At 43.7% G+C, this 19,872-nt stretch overlaps 1 protein-coding gene across 1 annotated transcript in view; it reads right to left on the minus strand.

Annotated features, from left to right (window-relative positions):
* UST (uronyl 2-sulfotransferase) overlaps window positions 1–19,872 on the minus strand; it is a 302,202-nt gene that overhangs the window by 47,428 nt on the left and 234,902 nt on the right. The window contains 2 exon segments of the mRNA XM_032651795.1: window positions 15,721–15,878; window positions 17,717–17,814. Of these exon segments, the coding sequence (XP_032507686.1) occupies window positions 15,721–15,878; window positions 17,717–17,814 (256 nt within the window).

Genomic DNA, 19,872 nt, shown 5'->3' on the forward strand with positions numbered 1-19,872 from the left:
GGTATCTGGAGATATTTTTCAGGAAAAAAATATTAAAAATATAAATAAAAATCAGATCAAAATAATGGAAACAAAGAATCAGACAAATGAGAATTAAAATTCGATGATGAAACTATTTGATATACTAATGGAATAAAACTTGTTTCAATACTCTATTAAAAATCAACAAGTTTTTTATAGTTAAGGTTTGAATTATTCAAATTGGAAAGGTTCAGGGCTACATCAAACAGAGAACAGTATAGCAATTTTTTTTTCTTGCTCTAACTAGCCTTCAGGTGTGGGGGGGGGTTGGAGGAATAGGACATCTGGTCACCCAGGCAGGCACTCCCAGGTATTTGTCCTGGAAATGCTCAGTAAGTAACTGTGCTTTACCTAGTGTTCCCAAAACTTTGCCAGGAGGGGGTTTCAGAGAGAAGGGAATGATGGGAGGACAGCCAGGCATCACCTCTGATGAGTAGCATTCTACAGTGGGTACTGTGGGGCATCAGGAAGGTAGCAGCCATGGTCCCTGTCTTCAAGAAGTCCCTGTAGAGTTAATGCCAAAAGGATAACTCCTCTATTTCATACAAATGACCGAGGATGAGCAAGCCCTGCCTGAAGGGGCCATAGTGACAGTCTCTTCTTGTTTCACTGCTGTTCACTTGTGCCCCTTCCCACAATCCTCTTTTTTTCTGATCATGAAAGTGGAAGAGGCCACCACGCATAGTGGGTTTGGAGCCAGACAGGCTCTGCCTCTCACCAGCTATGAGACCTCAGATGGAGCCCTTAGACTGTCTGGGTGTGTTTTCTCCTCAGTAGAATTTGGATAATATCTAATTTGCTGCACCACTGTGATGATTAAGAAGATACATAGAGGGTACAGAGCACAGTGTCGGGACATACCGCACTGTGGCATCTGCAACGGATGTGTATTATAAAAAAGGTAGATAAAACAGAAAAGTCTAAAGGAACAAATGAAAACTACTCAGCGCCCACAAGCACAATTAACAACTGCTATTCTTTTGTTGTTTTCCCTTTTAGTTTGTTCTTCTAAGCATATTGTGTGTACACTATAAACATATTGTACAATATAATAGTGTGTCTGATTTTTCATTAGTGGTTCAGAATGAACAATTCTTCAAAATGAAATTCCAATGGCTTCTTCATATTTCATTGCATTATTGTAGAGTCATTTATTTAACTTTCTCCATATGTTAGATATTTCTTTTCCCCCCAATTCCTGTGTCCCACAGAGACAGGCAATCTGGTGTATTGGGTAGCGCTCACCTTTGCTTAAATCCAGGTCTTGCTACTTGCTGGCTGCTTCGAACATGGACAGAGCTTATTATCACTGAGTCTCCAGATATTCATCTGGAAATGGGATGAAGATTTCTACTTGTATTAGTTTCCCAGGACTGTCATAAAATTACCATAAACTGGGTAGCTTAAATAACAGAAATGTATCCTTTCACTGTTCAGGAGGTTAGAAGTCCAAAGTCAAGGTGTCAGCAGGGCCATGCTCCCTCTGAAGACTCGAGGGAAGAATTTTTCCTGGCTCTTTCTAGTTTCTGACTGTCCGTGCTGACAATCTTTGACATTCCTTGGCTGGTGGCAACATAATTCCAATCTCTGCCTCGGACTTCAAACGGCCTTCTTTCCTGTGTCTCTGAATTTCTCTCTCTGTATAAGGACGCCAGTCATTGGATTTAGGGTCCACCCTAATCCAATGTGACCTCATCTTAACGTGATTATATCTGCAAAGACCCTGTTTCCAAATAAGGTCACACTCACAGATACATGGGGTTAGGACTTCAACGTATTTTGGGGGGACACAATTCAACCTACAACACTACCTAACCAAGTTGTGAGGAAGAAGTGAGTCAACATAAATCTAAGGTGCTCTGTTAACTGTAAAAGTGCTATCTTAGTGTGAATCATGACTTTTAAAGGTTTTAGGTCAAGGCACCAGTTTTAGGAAGGCAGAGTTTCAAAGTATCACATCTCCTTGAGTTTGGGTGTTCAGCCACTTCTATGGAACAGCAGTTTGAGATTTGAAGCCAAGAAGACAAAATCATATGGAAGAATCAGGGCGCCTCAGAAGCCCCAAATGCCTTAGGACTGGTCTTGTCAATTGGATGACCTCCTACTTGCTGACCTGGGCAGCCCAAGCCGGTGGGAGAATCTACAACATTGCTTCGCAAAAGATCTCTGAATTTTTCCCACTGTAATCCATCTCAGATTGATACTTTTGTAAACTACAATAAAAATGAGTTATTAAAAAAATAATCAGAGCCATACCAAATTACCATCAAAGTTTCTACAGGCTTACTCTCAATTTCTACCTCGTCTCACCATGGGCTGGTAGCAAGCAGCTTACGGGCTGGCAACAGTCCTTGGACCACACTTTGAGAAGTGGTGCTTGTCTGGAGCCAGGGCCAATGCCGACACAGGGGCCCCACTGGACCGTCCTGCTCCCAGGCCTCCGAGGAGGGGGGCTAAAGGGTTCCCAGCCTTCAGCCCCATTCCGGGGGTCATGCCTGGCTGGGGAAAACAAACACACCTCCCACACCCACCTGAGTCTCAGTGTTTTCTTTGAGTTTGTTTTCCCACTGACTTACTTTCCTTTCAGTCTGGGCTTTAAAAACAGCCTTCTGAGTGAATGCAGGAGATCCCAGCTGTCCCAACACCACGGCTCATATGGAATGCATTTAGAGAGGGGAGAAACCTTGAACGGAGTGGTGATACGACTCTGAACTGGCTTGGACACGGCGTGGCTGGAATGTCGGAGCTGGCTTTTGTTTGCATTCGTCATGAAACATTTGTTATATGAGCTGCTGCTACTGCTACTAAAGCAGCTGCTGCCGAGAAACCCTCTCAATGGCTGCTTTTTTTCCTGGACATGTGCTGACTGACAGCGCTCATGGACCGAGGCCCTGGACTCTCCAGGCTTGGGATACCTGTGTCACTATCCCTGCATTAGGTTAGGGAAACGACACAGGACAGCGCACAAAACGGTGGTGCCTGTTTCTGCCAAGTTACACGGGCATGGTATCTTTGGACGGTCGGGTACTGCCTCTGATCATGAGAGAGTGTCTTTTTTATCAGTTCTTATAATTTACATTCTCTCCCATCAAATAAATCTCCAATATGGCCCTGATCTGTCTTCCAGGTAATCTTAAAAAACAGTAGTTTGGGGCCTCATCATAGCAAACATCATTCAGTAAAAAGACGTGGATAGATCTAGAGACTGTCATGCAGAGTGAAGTAAGTCAGAAAGAGAAAAACAAATATATAATATCGCTTATATGTGGAATCTAGAATAACGGTACAGATGAATTTATCTGCAAAGCAGAAATAGAGACACAGATGTAGAGAACAAACTTATGGATACCAAGACGGGGGGATGAATTAGGAGACTGGGATTGACCCGTATACACTACTATGTATAAAATAGATAACTAACGAGGACCTACTGTATAGCACAGGGAACTCTCTACTCAGTGCTCTGTGGTGACCTAAACAGGAAGGAAATCCAAAAAAGAGGGGATATATGTATACGTAGAGCTGATTCACTTTGCTATACAGCAGAAACTAACGCAACGTTATAAAACAACTCTACTCCAATGAAAAGCAAAAAAAAACCCAAAACACAAAGGAGTTTAACTAATAAACTACCATTAAGGGATCTTGTTTTTGTTTGCTTTGCTTTTGAAATTTCATCAGTACTATAATCCCAAGATACGGATGCTGAAGGCAGTGCTACGGTGGCCCGATTCACATCATGGCTACGCAGATATCCCATGAAAGAAACATTTATAACAGATCTAGCTAGAAGCTATACACACAAAACTGGTAATAGAATCGTAAAGTTCAGGTAGTTAGCACATTCCCAGATAAACGCAGTAGGCTGACTACAGGCCTTCAACACCTCTCCTTTGAAACACTTCACTAAAGTGACAGTAAAGGACGATAACTTTATAAAAAGATTGCAAGGACAAAGAACCGGAGAAGGATTTCAATAGAAGACAAACTTCAAACAACTTCTGGAAGATGAAAAGTGGTTGGAGGAGTGCCTTGCACGTGGCCGAGCAGAGTATATGCACTGGAGTGTTGGCAGAGGGGAGACATACATCAGGAGGGTCAGCTCACCCAAAGAACCCTTGAGAGAGAGACGAGTGGCACCAGGTAGCCCAGATGGGGAAGCCGGGCATGAGGCAGGTAGTCTGGCTATGAAGCAGTTGGGCCCCAAATTCCCTCCACACCTGCATGCAGCCAGCTATCTTGCGATGCTTCTTCCCCCATTCTCCACTGCCTGTGATCCGGCAATCTTAGGATTAGTCTCCAAAGAATCTGGCAGAGGCTCCAGACTGATTTGCTAACCCAGCGGAGAGAGGAGAGCATGGGCTAAAATGAGAACAATGAAGTGAATTGTGCCTGAACGTGGGCCTTCAGCTCCTGTCCCTCACCAGCAATCAGACGTGTGTCCTGCTCCCCTATTCCCTCCTCACCTCCCGTCCCCCAAGGGGATATTTGGGGGATACTTCAGGGGGAAACTGCATCAACTCCAGAGAAAAAAAGACCTAAAGTCACTAACAAATGTTTTCCCAGCGAAACTTCTATCGCTGCCTGATCATCCCAAGTGGGTCCATTAGTTGATAAGCCTCCCCTACTGCACAGCACTTGCAATGCGCTCTTTAGTGTCTCACCCTCAAATATGAGTTCCGACAAAGATTATCAGAGGAAAGACTTCAGACTGAAAAAGAGATGCCCAAATCAACCAGACAGTGGAAAGGATCCTGGAGCAAGTAGAGATAATGTAAGAAATAGATGAAAACACTTTTCAAAAATCTCTGTAATTTTCAGAGATTTAAGGGGGCATCGTACCCAACAAGCAAGAGCAAGATATTATGCAAAAAGACAAAAAAGATTAAAAAAGAGCTCTTGGACAAGAGAAAATCCAACAGAGTGACTGGAATACACATCGAGGAACTCTTCCAGAGAGAAAAAGCTGAAGAAATGGAAATTGAGAGAGGAAAAAAATATAAAGCACATAGAGAGGATGCAGCTAGGGATTCAAATATCTGACCAACAGCATTCCAGAAATGAATCAGAGAAAATGGTGCTGATAAAATCATGAAAGAAGTAAAACAAGAAAAATTCCCAGAAATGGAAAACAGGAATTTTAAGCTTAAACGTATCTACCGAATACTCAGTACCCTGAGGCGTTGTAAATTTTCATAAAAGGAATAAACGGAACACTCCAGGAGAGAGAGAGAGAGAATGAAAAAGTCAGAGAAAAAGATGTGGGAAATGAAGTGCATGTATGAAGAAATCCATACCCAGCCAAACTGGCAATCAGGTGAGAGGGTAGAACACTGAGCTTTTCAGACATGCAGGGACTCAAAGAATTTACTACCTCCCACGCACCTTTTATCAGGAAGCAATTTGGGCCTATCTTGGAATAAAATGAGTTATGAAATCAAGAAATGGAATTTGAGGGATTCAGGAGATCAGGGATACAATACATTCAGTAAAATGGTAAAGGGAAGTTGCAGGACAGCTGCGAAGGGAGCTTCTGAGTAATCAGCCCAGATGGAAGCAGGAAGTTAGAGCTCTGGGTGGGAAGGAGGGTAGTGGTCCTGGGATGGGGGAGCAGGAAATGGAATGGTATACTTATCTGATAAAAATATGGGAAAAAAATCAAAAGTAAGATTGATACAACAGATCTAATGGCACATATGAAAATTTTTTTTTTTTTTTGCGGTACGCGGGCCTCTCGCTGTTGCGGCCTCTCCCGTTGCGGAGCACAGGCTCCGGATGCGCAGGCTCAGCGGCCATGGCTCACGGGCCCAGCCGCTCCGCGGCATGTGGGATCCTTCCGGACTGGGGCACGAACCCACGTCCCCTGCATCGGCAGGCAGACTCTCAACCACTGCGCCACCAGGGAAGCCCCAACACATATGAAAATTTTGATAGGTATAAATAAATCTAAGCGGATAAGAAACCCAAGGCAATAATCAATTCTAGAAAAACAATAAGTTACGCAAGAAATGAAACAAGATGATGGTGTACTACTTGGATCAGCCTCGAACAAACGTGTGCAGTCACAGTAACGTAAACAGGGACTACGCATGTAACACATGGATAGAGCTATACTATGAAGATGGTGGAGGAGAGGAAGTAGAGGTAAGGGTGGTGGAATAAGAGCACTAAATAATGGCTCAAATAAATACATCAAGACAATAAAAATAAAACAAGCCTGTGCATACTGGTTATAATTAGTGTGGTGATTATCAGAAGAACCAGCCACTGTGCTGAAAGTGTTTGCCTCTGCAGAACCAGACTTTGCAATGGACAGGGTTGAATAGGAAATGACTGCTTTTCATCACATGTCTTTTAGTACTATTTGATTTTTAATTATATACATGCACTACTTTAATATATAAAGTACAGTTAAAAAACAGGAAGGTAAAATTCTAGGAAAACGTGCTTTGAAAAGTAGCTCCAGTAGTGTCTGGCTATGACAAGGCAACAGAAGTACTTAGAAGCATACTGTAAAAACTGGAGAGGTGAGACTTTCCAGAGTATCTGAACCTCCCACTCAACAAGTAAAACTTCCCTACTCTCATCAGTGGGGAATTAGGTTGGATTTCTCTATGGGTTTGTGGACAGTGAAATGAATATGCTTAATATAGCTCACAAGAAACCACTAAAAACAGCAATGTTCTGTACACAGGTACATTTGCAGTTTTTAACTGTGTTCTTTCACAGTCCAACACCATTTGCAAGACGTGAAAAGCTAGGACATTATATGTTGATAAAAATGTATGAGATATTAAAAAAATACAGCCCAGGAAATGATATTTTTATTTGAACAAGATTTAGTTGAACAAAAATAGAAGTTTCCATTGTAAAATGTTGAGTCATGCGAAATGGGTAAGGATTGTACTTCGCCCCAGCTGGGGGTACATTTTATAAGCAAAGAATGTCAGCAACGCAAGACCGTGAGTCAAGGGTACAAAGACAGTTCTGAAATTCTCTGTCTGAGGCCCTTTCCACATCACCATATTAGGCCCTGGGGCGGGTACAGACCTTGGAAGTTTGGGCGTGAAAGAGCAGGAAGCTCACAGGGTCTTTGATAAAAAGATCAACTATCACCTCTGGGGTCGGGTCTCTAATCTTTGCCCCGGCTCTAGGAGCATTTCAGCTTTGCTGAGTTACCAGGAAAGTCCAAAAATTGAAATGTGTGGTGACTAATTCCACACTTAGTAACATTCTTACTCAATGCAAAGCACATTACTGTCAAGTTCAACTAAAAACTGCTCAAAGTAGAAGTGAATAAATTCCCAAGTAGAAGAAATTCACCTATAAACACAGAAGAATGCTGGTACCTCCACCACACACCCAGATATTATTAGCCACCTTTTTGTCTGGGGAAATGAATCATAAGAAAGAAAACTGCATAGCCCATGCTTGGCCACACTGTGGGGAGCATCTGGGGTTCTCCAGAGGATGAGGTTGGGACCTAGAAGAGATCAATTTCCCAGCGTGCATGGATGGGAGGTGGAGACTGGGGGAAACTTCTGGAAAGGTATTCCAAGGGCTCCTAGTGAGGGAGGCCAGGAAGACCAGAGGCAGCATCAAGGGATACAGCGAGCTCACCGGAGTCAGCGAGTGCCTGGTAACAGAAGGGGAGTCCACGCTGGTGGGCAGAGAGGGGAATCTGGGGGTCAGGCAGGGCAGTAGGTGGTATCTGGAGAGGTGTGGTGGGCTCCCCAGTGGAACAGTGCAGGACCGACTGGAGCCAATGGTTACGCCAGGCCTGGAGAGTGGCTGGGTCTTGGGTGCAGAAAAACGGAAAGAAAGCAAGGAGGAAGAATCCCAGCTCTAGGGACCTGGGAACCTGGCAGTATCCTGACACACTGTTAGGAAGTGAGGGATCCTTGGGTGGTGGTTAGGCTTGCAGAGGGCAGGGAAAGCGGGGTTGGGGGAGTGACACATGGCCCTCTGGCAACTGTGGCTTGGCCACTGGTTCTGGGATTGGTATGAGTGACTCAGTTCCAGGTTGTACCACATAGAGATCTAAGGCTGCGGATACTTTTATAAGAGAATTTTTATAAGGGAACAGGCTGTGGACTGGCTTAGCAGTAGGGTGACTGAGCTGCGAAGAATTGGGGGCTCAGCTCAAAGAGGCAAGGTCAGTAGGCAAGGGCCGAGGTGGGCTGGACGCCCCTCATGCCTCCCAAGTATGGGACTTGGGACTTCTGTGCCTTCACACCTCCAGGTCTGCACTCATGTTATTTTTTTCTGCCTAACTTGCCTCCTTCCACGTCCACCTGGTGAAGAGTGATGCACCCTTCAAGGCCTGGCTCAAATATCTCCAGTAGGAAGTGCCCATCCAGTTTGCGACGGCATTCATGCCAGATATGGTGTTCTTTACCTTTATACGGCTGTCGCCCAGGACTGGAGTGTATTGCAGACACGGAAACACTTGTTGAAAGTGCTTGTTGAATTTTTCTAGTATTTTCAGATTATACCCGCTATTTAGATATTAGTCTTCAAAGAAGAGAAATATTTTTGGAACGTTATTACTATAAAATCAGACCATGTGTTGAATAGAGATAATCTACAGATTTTATTTTCAAGCATTTACCTTCAACTGCAATACATAAGAGTGCTTAATACCCACTTAATGCTCTGTATTAGTGATTAAATATGAAGGATGTTTGGAGGGTCATAGATTCATCGAGTTTGTGGTGGTTCTGGGGACAGAAGCTTGAATGTCTGTGGTCACTTAGGACTTGATAACTGTGGGCAAAGCTATTCTACTCTTTGACTCTCAGCTTTCTTATTTAGAAAATGAGACAAAGACTAATTGTCCTCCTCAGCTTCAGAGGATTCGTGTAAGAATCAAACGAGGTCATCTTAAGGAAGTGCTTTATAAACGGTAAATTGCTATGCAAATTATTATTATTTAGGAACTGTTGCTGGTGTTCCCATGCAAGACTATTCACTAAGATACCACTGCTGTGTAATAAGGAGTTTAGCTGTTTGAACATGAATGGGTGTACACACACACACACACACACACACACACACACACACACACACACGTAATGCAGTACCAACCTGACTAGAATCTGAGCCTAGGACATGACTGGTGATAAACAAATCGTTATGGAGAATATTGATGGTACATGAACCAATAACAGATTGGTATCCTATTTTTTGTAAATGATAATTGAGTTTTTTTTTTTTTTTTTTTTTTTTTTGCGGTATGCGGGCCTCTCACTGCTGTGGCCCCTCCCGTCGTGGAGCACAGGCCCTGGAGCGCAGGCCCAGCCGCTCCACAGCATGTGGGATCCTCCCGGACCGGGGCACGAACCCGTGTCCCCTGCATCGGCAGGCGGACTCTCAACCACTGCGCCACCAGGGAAGCCCGATAATTGAGGTTTTTAAATAACTTCATTGGTGCCTGTAGATAGTCTGAATTTCTCCCAACCATCAGTTGTATACCCGTGAAGTTCCAGAATGTTTTTGGGGTTTGTTGTAGCACAAAAGTAATAAGAAGATGGAAATAAAAAATGAGAAATAGCATGTTTAATCCAATCATTGTAGAATGATGGATGATTTTTATAAAACCAGAGTAGACGGTACATATATTTTTAACCCACGCAAACTTATTTGTAAACTATCCCCCAATTCCCGACCCCACTGGCTCTCAGATAATGTGCTTTGGACTACTGCAATCAATTGTACTTGGAATCCTTTTGATACGATCCCATTTTCAGGCCCCATATTGGGCATAATTGTACATCTGTGTTCAAGCATTCTGTAAACGCCTGTCAGCAGATGCAAACTGTTAGGAAACCACAAGCACTTCCTTGAGAAAATGGAGAGACACTGCCACCTGCTGGACAAAGTTTAATTCATTAACAGCGCTCTGAAGTATGCAATTCTGCATATGGAAAATAAAGGTTTTTCAAGAACTGAATCTTAGGGTCATAGTTAAAATAAAAACGCCATTAAATCACTGAACACCCATCCTATATCTACTAAATAACATGATGCATAACAGGCTGAAAGATTCAACATTCAACTCGAGTTAATGGTAATTGGCCCTGGTCACATCTCAACTAGTGGATTTCATTTAAGGTTGAAATTTTAACGCCCTGATATTTCTGCTAAGAGTTCAGGCATACAAATAGATGATTTTCTGAAAACCCTCAGTGACTTGCATGGTGTGTGTTTTTCAGTCCTGAGCATGTCACTGTAGTAATATTTCCATTAAACTTATTCCCTGTGATTGTTTCAGGAATAAAGTATTGGCCAGAATGTAATTGTTCCTCTCCTTCTAAGTCAGAAATACTATTTCCTAAAGGCATGCGATTTCACAGTCATAGGTCAGCTGTCACTGATGAAATAAGTGAAGGGTGACCATTTTTTTCTTCTCCCCCCCGCCTTTCCTTCTTTCATGTAGAAGTTACAGAGAGAGCTGAAGCCCTAGTTCCTCCCAGATAATGGCCCTCTCTCCTGTAATGTGGTTGGCAGGCTAATAGCTAATTATTGAACACTTAATCATATGTTAAGCTCTGGGCTAAGGGCTTTACATGGATTCGATCAGGTTCATCTCTCACAACAACCCAGTGAAGTAGACAGTACTGTTTATGTGCCTTATACAGATGGGGAAGCTATGGGGTACAGGGGTTACACCTTACCTCTGGTTATCCAGTTAAGTGGAGAACAGGCTTTAATGCCCAGACTGCCTACTCCAGAGGCTGTGCCCTAATAATTATGATATTCTGTCTTCTGGACAGAAATGCATATGGTGTGGAGAGAGAAGGGTGGACAGTGTGACCAGAGAGTGTGTTGGGATCCCTGGCTTAGGGAAGAACGGATTCTGAAGGAATGACCCTGCAGCGAGGATTCGTCATGTCCTCTAGGTGGCGATAGTCTCCATAACTAAACCTGGGAATTACGAAGGCAATGGGGACTGCCTGTGGTTTTTGCGGGGCGCGGGGCGGGGGGAAGCACCGTATAATTGTGCTAACCAACAGAAGGTAGAAAGAGGAGCCTTAAAACCTTCTATGTGATACTTTAGTATCATAATAATATAGACCTTAGCGATCAACCACCCAAAGCTACATTTGCTCGGGTCCTCTGGGCAGAACCACGGCAGAAAGAGGAAAAGGAGTCTCTTCAAACTCCCAACTCAGTCTTCTTTCCTTAAAAAATAACTTTTCTTGGGCTTCCCTGGTGGCAACTTTTCTTGGGCTTCCCATGTGGCTTCCCCGGTGGCTGAGAGTCCGCCTGCTGATGCAGGGGACACGGGTTCGTGCCCCGGTCCGGGAAGATCCCACATGCCGCGGAGCGGCTGGCCCCGTGGGCCATGGACGCTGAGCCTGCGCGTCCGGAGCCTGTGCTCCGCAACGGGAGAGGCCACAACAGTGAGAGGCCCGCGAACCGCATAAAAAAAAAATAATAATAACTTTTCTTTATGAATAATAGGACAATTTTAATTTTCTATGTAAATATCCTCAGATTTGAATACTGCAATGCAAATGAACTCCAAGAGTACACTGCTATACCCTTAATAGGAGTCTAACTATCATTCATGCCTAGGAAAAAGATACTTAAATTTGTACTTTATTTAGCATCGTTGTTAATAAAAAATATTTAAGTATAAGCAGTTTTTAAAAAAAAAAAAAAAAGCACCCAATTTATGAATGAACTTAAATCCTCAAAGTTAGCACGGAAGTCATTTTGTTTGGAATTAGACATTTTTCCTTTGTAGTATAGTTGATGGCCAGATTCTCAACACAGCCCACAAAAGTCTTGTAAATTCTCTACTGAGGTTCCAGTGTTTACATTTGTAACAGAAACAAGTTGAAAATGAATACTAATGTAATGCTAGTCACGGAAAGTATTTAGAATACAAGGGGAAAGGATTGGAAAGTATTCAAAATACAAGGGAAAAGGATTAGCTTTCAAGTCCTCATGTAGTCCTCACGTAGGAGGGTTAAAATATCAGGTCCTATTGTTCCATATCTGGATGCTAAGTGGCACTACTGAACTGGAACAGCTGGGTTACTCACCAAGTCAGGGGCGGATATGGGAGACGCTGATATAAGGTCTTTTCCTATCACAGATATTCACTTATTCTCTGTCTTTAATTAATTTTCTTATTTATTGTGGCCTTTAACACCACTGTGATTTTAGCTCCTAAAGAAACTATGACTAAGAAAGCGTGTCCCTTTTTAAGAGCTAAGGGGGAAAAGCATTCATGAACACGTTAACGCTTGTGGCTCAGAAACTCTTAAGTTGTGGCCCTTTGGTTCACATTTCGGTGGATGACCATGGAGCTGTCTCTCCAATTCTTTGGGCCGGCTCCAAGCTTCTCGTTTTTGAAAGTTAAGTAATGAGCAAATGTAATCGAGATTAATCAATAAAAAATGAGACCGCATAAGTTAAAGAAGTGAGGTCACTCTTACCCAGTAAATCTGTTTCAGCCTTGGTTCCCTCAATTCAAACTCATACCCAGGTTGGGCGGAGTTTACTGAGCCCTCACTCCAAGGTACTGGCCTCAGCATTAGCAACTGCCCTTGGGCTGGCGGGAAATACCAGAGTGTGTCCTCCTGGTTATCCACCAGGCTACAACTTTCATTCTTATTTCATCTCGAGTACTTACTATCTTCAGCTTCTTCTGAGATACACTAACTGGGTCTCCACAGAATGCAAACATTAATATAAAATGACTAAATTTCAAAAAAATTTATGAAGACTAAGTTTCTCAAATATTTCTGGTAGGAGACAAGTTTACTCACCAGCATATACCTTCTTACAGGCAATGAATGGGGTGAGGGAGCACAAACAGTTGACCTATTATTTAGCGAAGTTCTTAACTTCTCTAAATGGTGGGTTATTGGAACCCACAGTACTGACTGGAAAGAATTAATGACTATCCTTCCAATCTAGAATAAGTGGCAACCCATTTGACTAGCGGATGCTATTTTTACCAGCTCCCCGGTTATTGTTATTAGTGTTTTTTCTTCAGCAGTGAGACTGGTCTAAATATTTTTCGTCTTGCTGGAAGGGGATTGCTGAAATCCGCACACACCTGCATTTTTTAAATAACAGGACGAGCACCAAAGAAAAATGGCCAGTGGAATGTTTGCCTCTTAATCCAGCTCCATGGTCAGTTTAACCTACAAATATTTAAAGGTCTCAGATTTTAGTGTTTCTTCCCTCTGTCCTCTAGTCTACTCAGTTATAAAATTCTTGTATAAAGGGCAAGAGCAATGATTTTAGTGGGCCGTTATCTGTGAGCGGAGATTGAAAATGCACAGGTGATGAGACTCTGGTGTGAATGATGAAGTGACCTGCTGCCTCTCTTCTTTTAACCTATTTGATACCAGCTCACTGATTTGTGGCCATGAGGAAACAATACAGGGGCTTAGTCTTTGCAGAGGCTAAAATATACCAGAAAGCTGGCCAGGCGAGGATGCTCATCTCCTGTCCCCTGCTTCAGGGGATGAGGAAACTCTTTGGGACAGAGCAACTTGGCCTTCAAGGTTACCATAGAAAAATCTCACAGAAGGGGCCTGAGAGACCACAAAACACAGGGGAAGTTACTGAAGAATCACTCAGATGTTCATTTTGTTGTCTACGTGCCGTGTGGCAGCGGAGCCCATTACACTGGAGTGATATGCAAAATATTTAACACCAGTTCCACTCAGGAACTAAATTAGAACAGTTGTGAGTCCTGGGCCAGAGTCCTGAAGACTCCCTTGCGGGGGGGTGGGGGCCTTGCGGGGGTGGCGGGCGGTGAGGTGTGTGTGTGTGTGTGTGTGTGGAAGTGCACCCGGAGGGTGGGAGCCCAGGGCAGTGTAGACGTGTCTTGCTGTTTTAACCACTAGTATAGCTGGACTGTGTGAACTGGTAATGTGTTGGCTGGCCTGCGTTCTCCCTGGGGCAGCAGCCTCAGAAGTATTTCATATATTGCTATGCCAAACTCAAAGGGGAGAAAAATCTTTATAGGTGGAAAGATCACAGCTAAAGACAAAAGAGCTAACAGTCAATCAATCTTCAAAACTATGTTCTACTTTAATTAATGGGCTTCTAGATCACGGGACGAAGGCCTACAATTCCTGAGAAGTCAGGTATTTAAATGAGGAAAACAGTTGGGAAGTGAAGATGATACATCCTGACAACAGTAGGTAAGTGAGCCCTTGGGGCTAAGATTTTTGTTTGTGGTTTATTCGTATTTAAGAAGAACAAAGATTAAAATGTCCTCTTCTAAGTTATCAGACCTACGCTTCTGATGTTGACCCTTGGTGTGCTGGGCTGTGACATCCTGTGAATCGTGTCAATCCCAGATCCCAGGATGGATGAAGTACGTGGTGTGGCCTCACCCATACTCTTCCCAAGTGCTGGGATAAGAGTGTGTTCTTCTTATCTGACAGCTATGTGTCTCCAAGACCCAGTCAGCCTTTTATCTCATACTGTACATCTCACACCCCCACACCCCCACACACTATACAACAAGATAAAGCCGAAGAAGGGAAATAACAATGAATAACGTAAACCTTTTCTTCAAAGGAGCCTGATTTAGGGTGAGACTCCTCCTTGCACAAAGACCAGAGTTTACTTTGTCCTACAGAGCTAAAAACTGGTCACAGGAGAACTCTTTAAATTCTCTGAACTCTTTAAATTGCCCAGAGTTGAAAGAGCAAAGGAAGGCCCTATTTCAAAAAATGACAATTTAGAGTTTGTTATGCTTCTAGCTATTCCAACCACACTTCTTGCTGCGGAGACACACCTCGAGGTCCATGGTCATGTAAGTACATGCGAGTTTGCCTCTGAATAAGAGTGTTGGGAGACCAAGGCAAAATCACCTTCCCCCAGCAAGTCCCTGGTAGTGGTAGGGCCACCCGATGGAACCAAAGTCAGGGCTCCTGTAGGCAAAACCAGTTCACCTGGGCATCAGCACCTGTCAGTGATGCAGGTGTGGTACGAGGTCCCTGCCTGGCTGCGTGGCGTGTGAGGCAGAGGCTTCGTCTGGGGAGCCCTTCCTCTGTGCCTCATTTCTACAAAGCAGAATAATACCTTCCATTTCCCGACAACAAAACAAAACCATAAACGGATTAGTGAAGAGGTATTGTTGAGGCAGCAGTAGATTAAGAACAGGAAAGAAACAAACAAAGTTGAGAAGAACAAATGACGGACTTCTGAAAGTAATGATTTTACAGTGACACTATGGGCAACCCTTATAATTGCTTTGCTGCATTCTCTTTCTTCTGTTTGGACACCACTCCATCTATTAGAGTAAAATCATAATTGTATTCTCAATGTGCCGCTTTATGGACTCTATGTGCCAGGATTTGCTTTTGTCAAATGGAAGTAGGGCCAGAGTTACCTCATCACACTCCCCCAGGGCTCCAACACACACCTGCCTGTTCACTGGTTCACCCCAGCACCAGGGCACGGCCCACGGGAATGCTGCCCATCTCACTTTTCAGAGGGAGAAAGGGAAGCATCCGGCCTTTAAAACATGGCGAGTTTATGTTTGGCCCTGAAGCTCAAGGTTTTGGTATCTAAATCTCGTGGTTCTAACCTTGCTTTGAAGCCAGGGGAGCTCCCCTTCCCTAACAGAAGAGATGATTTCACGCCTTTATTTCCCGAGTCCTTTTCAAGGTGAGTAAGCCTCAAAACAGAGAAGCACTTGCTTACAGACAGAGTTACCTGGGTCTTTGTAGATACTGAGCACACCCTTGAAGTAATGAGGTAAAAATCTTTCCAGTAAAAGCAGCACATCTTCCAACTCTTCAAGAATCCCCACAAGCAGGAAGTTTTCATTCACGTTCAGCTTTGCTCTTTCAAGGGCCCACTCACCAGGCTCCCTTTATGGATATAAAAATGATTTTGAAATCAAAGATTGGTTTTCGAATTGCAGCAACAACATGTTGGAAGCTTCTCCCTTCTCCCACCCATCCCCAGTCACGTAAGTCCAAATCCCACTTTCTCCAGGGCCCAGCGAGCCCCACCTAAATGTTTGTTAAGAGAAAATGGGCCCAGGCAGCTAGGTCTCAACAAACGCTGATTAGAATGGCCTTTTAATAGGAGGACCAAACCGAACCCATAAAGTTAGAAGTTTTGAAGTATGAAACTTACTGATTTTGATTTCTGTAGAAGTCAAAATAGGTGTCAGGTCATGACCACTAATCATCTTATTCTTTTGAGGAATTTAAAAACAAACTTTTTTTTTTTTCCTTCAATCACAGAAGGAAAACAGCCTAATCTTATTTGTAAGGCAGATCCGTGTGCCAACAACACTGATATGAATGTAACGCCTGGCTGGTGTTGACTATCTGGGGGAATTTGGGCAAGCCAGGATTCTTTTTTGAAAATTTTTAATAATCCTTACTTAGCTCAAATAATTGTCCTCAAGGTGGAACAAGGTGACATTTTGAAAGCATTTTGAAAATCACCATGAGATAAGGCATCAGAAGTCCTCGCCCCAAGATCAGGAAATATATAATTTTAAAAGTACTTTAAGGAGTTGGAATCTTGTTTCTTGGAATAAATATCCTCATTTGGACAGAAAGCGAGTCAACTGGCCCCAAATCTTCCCAGGATCTGAAGCCCTGACCGTGAAGCAGAAGGCATTTACTCCAGGGGCCAGGGTGGGTGAGGGAAGCCTCCTGAGCTCAGGAGTTTATAATGAAGCAGAAAACTGACACTTCTAGCCCCAGAATTCTGACCGTAAACCAATTGGTTAACTCGGCAAAACGTCAATAATAACAACACACATAATAACTAAGCAGCAATCACAGTGTAAGCAAAAAGTACGAGTGAGCTGCAACTTGGAAACAGCTGTGTCCCCCCCAACCCCCAGTCTCTCAAGGAACACAACGACCTTCTAATCAATGTCTCCTATCGGGTAAAATGCTGCTTCTGGCAGCAGGGTTTATTTTCCACCAAGCAAAGATAATATTCATCGTTACTACCATTTCTTCTGGAGGCTACACATTTGTCTAGTATAACGAATTTCAAGTGTAGCTAGACCAGAATCACCTGGGAGGTGGTCACAGATGCCTGGGCCTCACCTCAGAGACTGTGATCAGGTGAGGGGTCCTAACAAGTACCCCAGGGATGCAGATGCAGGAGGTGGGTGGACCACACTGAGGGCCCTTACTATCTGAATAAGTCACTTTCTAAAGAAGGTCTTGCAACCAAGTAAGGTTGAGGAGGGATCTCTAGAAAGTACTTTCTTCTCTTTTTACTAAGTATGCCTCAGGAGAGAGACACTCTGGAATTTTGGGTGCGAGCATCTAGTGTTTCAGACCCAATCAGACACACCACACTGGCAAGGACAGCTGTGGATGCAGCACCGTCACTACAGAGGAGCAGGTTGGGCGCACCCCCTGGGCTTTACTATCTCATGGGCTGGGGAGTGACAGCTGTACGTCAAAGGTGAAGAAGAGTTTGGCTGGCATTTCAGTTACACAGCTTTACGGGTGGTTCCCAAGGCCTCTGCCAGACCTTGATTTGTTCATTTCTTTATTTATAGGACATTCAGAATCTCAAATGCCATCTTGAAAGATTAACAGTAAATATTAACTGAATTCCAGAAGTTAGAGAGACTGTGGACGCAGAAGACGCCCACGCAGTGCCAGTCGGTGGGTTTCCCGTCATTGTTGTCCAAGTGAGCACGTCATGAGCCTGTTTCAGTCCTTACCTGCATCTGGGATGCTGTCCACAAAAGTACGGAATGATGTAAAACAACCTGGGGTTGGAACACTCAGGATAGTTTTCAAGGATACACTCGTTGATGTCCTAGAAGAGAAAACACAGCAGTGAGATGTCTGGCGGTCTCTGCAGGGCTTTGTCAAATGTCACAGTGTAAGTAAAATTGATACTTTAATGATACGGGAAGGCCTTGAGAAGATGTACAGAATTGATGGATTTCATGAGAAGAAATGAAATCCCTTTTTTGCCTTGCACCAGCCTGCTTCACTGGCCAGGTACACATACGGTCAGAGCATTTCACAGAGTGCTGGTTCTGTTGAGTTAAATGAATTTCTGTGTGTCCCAGTGGCCTGAAGTCTCTAGCTAGGTGACAAGCATCTTGGAGCAGTTTGACTGACTGTGGCTAGCTGTGGCCCCAGCAGTTATGAGAAACTGAGAAGTATACAGTGGACACTTAACAAATATTTGTTGAATGAATTCAGTATGACTTAATCATCCAGACTTAATCAGAGATCCCTGTACAGCCAATCCTGTAGAAATGTGTTTCCCTGTGTATCCACATGTCCAACAAATACTTATTAAGTACCTACAACAGTCACATAGAGGGTCTGTAAATTTTGGAGGGGCTATAAAACCATTTCTTTTTTTTTTTTTTTTTTTTTTTTTTTTTTTGCGGTACGCGGGCATCTCACTGTTGTGGCCTCTCGCGTTGCGGAGCAACAGGCTCCAGACGCGCAGGCTCAGCGGCCATGGCTCACGGGCCCAGCCACTCCGCGGCATGTGGGACCCTCCCGGACCAGGGCACGAACCCGCGTCCCCCGCATCGGCAGGCGGACTCTCAACCACTGCGCCACCAGGGAAGCCCTGTAAAACCATTTCTAATGTTATATTAGGTTAGGAAGTGGCCGGATGTTTGCATATAGACATTATCTCACTTTCAAAAGCAACAGTTGTGATTTTCAAATAGAAAATCTGGAATTTCTGGATAGAAAATTTCTCTTCTATGAGGTTGAGTGCAGTGTCTTTGTCAGCATTACTAGAGCTTACAATGACATGAAAAGAAGGGCTAAAAATCCTCTTTCCTCAAGGCAGATTACATTGGTATGATACCCTAGATAAGACATGTCTGGTTCTTAGGTATTTCTAAGGAGAAAAGATAACCCAATTTACAAACAAACCAAACAGCTATGGGATGTTTCTTCAGGGACAATACTGGCAAGGCAAATTAAGAGTGGATATAACTCAGCAAACATGGTCCTATGGTCAATGAAGTTTATGAGTCAGTTGAAGCCACTGAATCTAATACCATTAGGGTAAATGGTTAGTTATTAAAAGGTTTTTTTTTAGTTCAAGTTGGAAAATATGACTTAAATATCTATTTTTTTCAACAACATTTTCTTTTCCCTCTCGTGCTTCTTTGGTTTATATACCACTGAAATAAACTACACAATTACAGTAACAAATTCAACCGGAATAAAGAGATTTAGGAACAGACACACTCCAGCTGAGCACCTGAGCCTATTGTGGGAAGCACAGGTGCATAGTTCGCAGAGAGAAGTATACGAGAAGCACGTGGAATGGTGTACGTCAGCCCATCCAGCCACGCATGAAGTGAAGGCAATAAGAGCACCTCATTGCATATGAAAACCCATTACAAATGCACGATGTTAGACCCCAAATACCTTTCTAAGAAGAAATTGACACAGAGGGATGTATGTATAAGACTATTCATTGCTATAAGATTTATTACAACAAAATATGGCAGAACGTACAGTTCGTTAATGGGGGATTGATTCACAGAGCAGTTATGGCACATTCCTATGATGAAATACTGGGCACCCAGCAAGGATAAGGAGGATCTACATGCACTGTCCTGAAAAGTGTCTGTGATGAGTTTTCAGATGAAATAAAGTCAATTATAGGACAATATGAACATGTAGGACAACATAAAAATAAAATGTGTTTCCATAAGGACAGAAATATCTGGAAGGGGCTTCCCTGGTGGCGCAGTGGTTGAGAGTCCGCCTGCCGATGCAGGGGACGTGGGTTCGTGCCCCGGTCCGGGAAGATCCCACATGCCGCGGAGCGGCTGGGCCCGTGAGCCATGGCCGCCGAGCCTGCGCGTCCGGAGCCTGTGTTCCGCAA

This window comes from Phocoena sinus, chromosome 12 (genome assembly GCF_008692025.1).
Source record: "Phocoena sinus isolate mPhoSin1 chromosome 12, mPhoSin1.pri, whole genome shotgun sequence".
NCBI lineage: Eukaryota > Metazoa > Chordata > Mammalia > Artiodactyla > Phocoenidae > Phocoena > Phocoena sinus.